The sequence below is a fragment of the Pyxicephalus adspersus genome, chromosome W, assembly GCF_032062135.1.
Source record: "Pyxicephalus adspersus chromosome W, UCB_Pads_2.0, whole genome shotgun sequence".
Classification (NCBI taxonomy): domain Eukaryota; kingdom Metazoa; phylum Chordata; class Amphibia; order Anura; family Pyxicephalidae; genus Pyxicephalus; species Pyxicephalus adspersus.
The window spans coordinates 129,957-136,977 of NC_092870.1; the positions used below are offsets into that span (position 1 = coordinate 129,957).

Genomic DNA, 7,021 nt, shown 5'->3' on the forward strand with positions numbered 1-7,021 from the left:
TCCAGACATCTGTCTCTGTGGGTAAAGGAGAAGTCAGGGTGCATTCGAGGAACTAGAAGCAGATCCTTTCAAGATTGTATGTTTCAAACCCTATATCTCGCAACTTATGTTTAGGGGGCTGAAATTAGGCTTAGTATCAGCTCAGGGTCCCCTGTGTACCCTGATAAATTTTACGTTTGTTCAACAATCACAGTGTGGAAGATATGAAGGTTTATACATTGAGGATAATGACAGCAGCGCACAGACACAGCTCTCATGCTGCTGCAGGATTTTTTACACAGTAAACAATGTATCTGCCCAAGGGGGTGGGGGGTGGTGTGTGTGTGTTTGTTTCTGCAGTCTTACAACTCTCTGCACAAACCGCCATATCTCCTAAACAGTAGGTCATAATGACTTCAAATTTACAGGGTGCTCAGGGGGACCCTCATAGTAGTCTCCACCATTTCAGGGCTTGCTCTTTCAAAAACAAGTGTGTCTAGGAGTCCTTAAAGCGTACTTAAACTGACAATCAATTTTTTTCAGCTTGCTTTTAACCTTTAAACATCAAAAACGAGTTGTGGCCACAGCCCCAGGTCTCTCCACTGTCTAGGCAGAGAGGTGCAATCTGGGAAATGCCATGCGTGGTCGGAGCGTTTCTAATCGACTCCCACTGTCCTAATTATGCAAATTTATTCGGGACTCATGTCACTCCAGTGCAACTGCTCTGTGTGCAGCTGCTTTCTGCTTCTTTCATCCTGTGAGCACTGCATGCAGAGAGAAAGAGGGGGAGAGTGGGTGGAGAAGGTCAGGAGAGGGAGAGAACCTGAACTTGCTAGTCACAAGCTGCCCACTTCTAAACACTTCAGAAATCGTTATATATTGCATGGATACAAGCTGACCCAGCCAGTGCCACCAGGCAAGACTGACATTTTAGTGCAAGTAAGAATGAATACATTAGTAATTGAAAGACTAGTTTTTGAGTATAGCTCCTCTTTAATTAAAAATGCAAATTGGGGCTACTTACATAGCAAAGAGCATTGGGGTGAGGCCCCTAAAATGATACTTACCGGTCACAAATCTATAACGGTCATACTGTGTTACCCTATCTGCTTATCTTTGAATTCCAACTTTACTAGAATGCTGGAGTGTAAAAAAAACGAAGATATAGGTGCATAGGTATATTTTCATTACTTTGGCATTATCAGAACATGAAAAAAATCCACCACCAAAACACACCGCCCTGTTACTAATTACTGCCCACTTCTAACACTTGAAACACAATTTCTCTGAAATAGGGAGGTGTAAAACTAAAAATGTGTAGGGATTGTCTGTGGATAGCATTCCCTAAAATTGCATCACAATGGTATCATTAAAAAAAAAAAAAAAAAAAAAAAAAATCAAAATTGGGGTTTAAATACTGGTAGGGTACAGCCATGTGTAACAGAGCAGTGTGTTTCAGGGGCGGGGGTTTTTTTTTTTTGTTGTAATGATGCCATTGTGATGAGTTTGGGGGTGTGCTCAATCTCACACATGTACAGTGAGCGCATCACTGTTTAAGAAGACAAGTCACCCTATATATTACACCTGTGCAGCTCAAGTTCGGATGACGTGAGGAAGCACCTGGATGGAACGGTAAGCATCGGAAAGAAGAGAAGCTGAGCAAGCGTAGGACATGCTGGGCTCAGTTTGTGGACAGTTCTAATGAAATTTAACCCCCCACAAAAGTTTCTAGATATAGAATAGGAGGCCACATTTAAAGTTAGGATGAAATCACACTGGCAGTAAGGTTGCATTTGCTGCGTTTACCCCTCACTTTCCTCTCGCCAGGAACCACTGCTGCTTGAAAAACTACTAGACCTGAAAAAGCCCAGCACTTACTGCCTATTACCAATCCCAGGTGCCCAGCAGTTGCCAGTAGTCACTCAGGAGGGGTAAATAGCCCAGTTTTTTACTGCTAATGTGAACTAAACCTAACTTGGTAATCACATTGATCACACTATTAAAACATAAAACACTAGGCTGTTGGATCACAATACACAAACTGAACAGTTAGGACATAATACAATAAGATAAAAAAAAAAAAAAACTGGATGTACTAACAAGCCAGGCATTAGAAAGTTGGAACAAAGTACAGGGGGGTAGGTAGAACACTGACACAAATCCTAATAGGCAAAAAACATCAGGACATGAGACCAATCGTCAACCTCTCTTCCCTGGGATTAGGAAAGTTATGCCTTACTAAACCATAGTATTCTTGTGTCTAGCATAAAAGTCCTATACTTGAGCCTTCGGATGAAGGTTGGCCCTGTAGGTACTTTACTTTTCAGGCATCTTGTTGTATAGAGTTAAGTCCGATACTACCTGGATGCCAATAAGAGTGGACCGTATGCCCAATTTATCTTTGCGATTGCTATTTTGTATATACTCACCAAGTTTATCAAATCTCCAATAAAGGTCTGCCAATCAAACCCCCTGCTGGTCTGTTCTTCCTTCAATTGTGTAACCCCCTAGCGGTAATCCCAAGTGTGACTCGGGGTGGAAAAAACTTGCAAAAAGCGGAAACTTTGGGAGCCCCTCTTACGTCTGCCCCGCGCTCCACCAGCGATCGGACAATCCCGCTGTGATGCCGGTGCATCGGGGGGACGTGAAATTTAAAAGCAGATTACCAAGTAATCTGCTTCTAAATGCCGCCCGGGTCCCAGGCACGCTGCTGCGCCTAATATCAGCGAGATGTGATGCACCATGCAGGATTTCTGCATGGTGCATTACATCTAACTGCAGATGCGATCACCAATAGTAAATTCCTGGGGTGATGCCAGAGGAGATTTCCCGCTGGCATCACCCCCGGAATTTACTATAGCCGCTTGCATCAGCTGGAGAATGTGACGCTCGCAGCCTCCGGGTGATGTGAGCAGCTTCGTTAGTGGTTACAGTGGAGTGAGCAGGGCGGGACATCCCCATCGCATCACCCGGCAAGATCTGTGACATCTTCCGAGTGATGCGGTGGCGTGATGGATTCTGGGGGCGGGAAATTTAAAAGCAGACAGCCATGGAGACCACATGGCATCCAAAAGGCATCTCCCCGTTGCAAGCGCTGTTTTGGAGGAATGTGAAAGCAGGGATAGCGATTTGGAGTCCCTTGTGGAATCGAGGTCAATGGAATCGAGCGATAGTGATTCACCAGGAAGTTTGTCATCAGACAGCGAAAGTGAACGGAGCGACGATTCTGAACCTGAGGTCAGTGCTGTGCGCACATGGTGCTCCATTGACCTTGATGGTGACCAGGCAGCACCGCCAAGATTTCCATTTACTGGCACACCTGGGATGAAAATTGAGGCTGGATGCAACAACCCCCTGGCATTCCAGAAGTTGTTTTTGACCGATGAAGTTATCGAAAAAATTGAAGACGACAAACGGGTAAACTAACTTTTTGAAATTTTTTGCTAAATTTTTTATGCAAAAAATGTATGCTGCTTGGTGTTTGCTAACTTTTTAAAATAATTTTATGCCAACATGTGTGCTGTTTTGCTAACATATTACCTTCACACTATAAAAGAACATATCATAAAATAGCTTTTTAATTTTGTTTTATGCAGGTACGCTGGACAACAACAAGGTGCTCCCCACCTGAGGTTTGCAAGAAGCAGAATGTGGGAACCTGTGACCAAGGATGACCTTTAGCTGTTTTTGGGCTTGGTGATCCTGCAGGGAGTTGTGGGCAAACCCCTGCAGAAGTGGTACTGGTCCAAGAATAAAATGATTGCCACTCCATTCTTTGGCACAGTCATGCCAGAAAACCGCTTTTCCCTCATCATGAAGTACCTGCACTTCGCAAACAGTAAAAAATTTGATGAGACTACCCATCCTGCACCAAAACTGAAGAAAATTTGGGAAGTGTCTCAGATGATTCTACAAAATTTCCAGCAAACCTATGTGCCAGAAAGAGATATCAGCATTGACGAAAGTCTAATGGCTTACAAGGGGAGGCTCAGCTGGGTGCAGTACATTGCGTCAAAGAGGGCATGATTTGGCATGAAAACGTATATAATGTGCGAATCCTCATCTGGAATACAGTACTGTACACTGGAAAAGGGACAAAGTTAGACCCTAGATACAGCTATTATGGATTAGCAACATTTTCAGTGCTATCCCTCATTGAGCCATTGCTAGATCAGGGCTATTGTGTAACAACTGACAATTTCTACACCTCTCCTGAGCTTTACGATTTCCTTCCGCAACACAGAACAGATGCCTATGGAACCATTAGGGCTAACCGGCGCAACCTGCCATCACTGTATGCAAAAGGGAAGCTGAAGACAGGAGAAATCGTTGCCTGGCAGAAAGGAAAGATGATGGCCCTGAGATGGCGTGACACAAAAGATGTGTACCCAAAGATGAGGAAACAGCAAAGGAAGTACTACAAGAAGATTTTCAGGCATCTAGTTGAGCAGTGCCTATGGAATGCCAACATTCTGTACAAAAAAATAGTCAAAGGCCTGTGAATCATTCAGACTTCATTTTGCAAGTTTCCAAATCCACAGTCAAGAACCACCAAACACAGTGGAATAGACCTGGACGTCGTGCTTCCACCGTTGTCAACCCAGAACGCCTGACCGGTCGTCACTTCATTGACTACATCCCACCAACCCAGAGAAAGGCGGCACCTACAAGGATGTGTGTGGTTTGCTGCTCAAAGACCGATGACAGAGGAAGGAAGAAACGCAAGGAAACCAGGTTCTACTGTCCTGACTGTGATGTTGGACTTTGTGCAGCAACCTGCTTCAAAATCTACCACACACAGGATGTCTACTAAAATTGTAAATAATTTTTTTTCTAAAATCTGCATTTAATTTATTTTTTTATTTATCAATATTATTGCACCACACCCTTGTTTGGAAAATTTCAGTGAGACATTTTTGATAATTTTTTTTTTGGGATAAATTACATTGTTGTGGTCCATTTCATTATTTTTAAAAATGTATTATATAATTTATGGTTATAATATAATAAATATAATTAATATACCCAGGAATTAATCCTAAGAACTACAGGCCCACAATATAAACAAAAATTTCTATGAAAAAAAAAAAAATAGGATCACTTTTTGCATCAAAAAATGACAATTAGAACGCTAGGGGGGTTAATATATAGTGTAGGGTTGGCATTGATCAGCAGGGCTTGTTTCTCAGCCTTATTCCCAGCTTCCAGGAACATTCCCTAGCTGCAGTTATTCCTCCCATGCACTATGGGCACTGTGCTGAGGTGTTGTGGGCCCCCCACTTAATACAATCAAAGGGCCCTCACCCACACCAACCTCTATTTAACCAGATAATAGGTACATCACTGCCAACACTGCCTCCTCAGACCTCAGGAACAACCCTGGATTAGCAGCCTCCATCTGAACAGGCCCTAGAGGTACCAACAAGTGACATCTGTATATCCTTTATGTATTTTTCCCACACAGGGTCACCACTTTATACTTCATGGACCACATCGGGCTCCCATACACCTGAACCTCAACACTGTACATGAAGCTGGGGACCCATCAACAGATAAGGATGCGTTAGATGACCCATCGGTGTGGATAGAGGACACACCAACAGATAACGGGGTGCTGGGATCCCATCACATATAGAGGAAGAAGATGATCCATAACCAGATAAGGGGGATGCTGAAGGACCCGTCATCACATATGGGGCAGAGGAGTACCCACCAACTTATTAAGGGGTATTGGAGAATCCATTAACATAAATATGGGGCACTAGAGGGCCCATCAACTGAAAAATGAGGTAGTGGGGTCAACAAATATTCGACACAAATAAGCCCCTGATGCAGCTTCAGACCTCGACGCTTGTTACATTGCTGCAGTCTGATCCCTGAAGGAGAAAAGACTGAAGAAATGCTTCCTCCTGTCTACAGCCGACTGACATGTCAGCCTTGGCAATTGTTCATACTGTGACAGCAAGATAAATTAGATTGAAGAACCGCACTTATCCTCCCCGACCTCCAGCCATACACTCCTCCCAGGGGCCCCACCAACCTGTACTATCCACCACGCTTCCCACAGAAGCCGCCATGTCCGCTTTTCTCCGGTCTTTCTCTGTTATCTGAAATGGCGCCGGGCTCTGAGGGCCGGAACTACATCCAGATAAAATAGTCCCGAAGTCACCGAGAACGATGCAGAGCTGCAAGCGGCCAGATAATCAAATCACACAGCCCTATGTACAGAATTAGCATCCAGAGAACGTCATAAACTCGCAAACGGAAAAATAATTCACAATGCAAACTGAGTGATTCGTATATAGAAATATACAAAATATTCCTCTGCTCTGTGCAATGCGACAAACAAAGCAGAATGCGGATGCTCAGTAATAAAGGCGGGAAGGCGCCAGTGACCATATTTGTTTTGGGCACGTTAGCCTAAAATTCAGTTGATAGCAGATTAACGTTTTATAATATATATTTTATATAAATGGAATGTGAGTGGCCTTCCTGTTCAAAACTATACTGTGATTTAACCTTTTAGTAAAAAAAACATCTTACACTACTCTTATTTGGGTGCATCAAGAAACTCAGACATGTCTAGTACCTGAATGTATTTAGAAATGATGATGCAAATAACACTATAGCCTGAAATGTGTCAGTGTGCAAAGTCAGAGCCCCGAGTTTAGGAGATTTTCTTTCACTTCCTGTTCATGACACATAGCTGAAATTGCTCCAAAATAAAGAAAACATATAAAAAAAATATATAATTGTCCCCAACAAACCTTATTTTTTTTATACGAATGTGCTGTACATTTTCCATTCCACACTTCCTCATTTTATACATTTTGTGCTTTAAATGTCTTATTTCTCACCTCATCATTATGTATACTGTATATACTTTATGTATACTGTATACTCATTATGTATAGTGTGTTGCTCACTGTTTGGCTTGTGAAACAAGTGGATTTTAAATCAAGTGGAGTTAGAAAAAACAAGAGTCTGATATTGTGCATTTGGGAGTTGTGTTTGCTTGACTGTCAGTTTTGTTTTAACCACC

At 42.8% G+C, this 7,021-nt stretch overlaps 1 protein-coding gene across 1 annotated transcript in view; it reads right to left on the minus strand.

Moving 5' to 3' along the window:
- LOC140342896 (UDP-N-acetylglucosamine--peptide N-acetylglucosaminyltransferase 110 kDa subunit-like) overlaps positions 1-6,276 on the minus strand; it is a 52,028-nt gene extending 45,752 nt beyond the window's left edge. Inside the window, exon 1 of the mRNA XM_072429266.1 lies at positions 6,020-6,276. Within this exon, the coding sequence (XP_072285367.1) occupies positions 6,020-6,056 (37 nt within the window). The 5' untranslated portion in view covers positions 6,057-6,276. The remainder of the gene's footprint in view (positions 1-6,019) is intronic.
- Between the last annotated feature and the right edge of the window lie 745 nt (positions 6,277-7,021).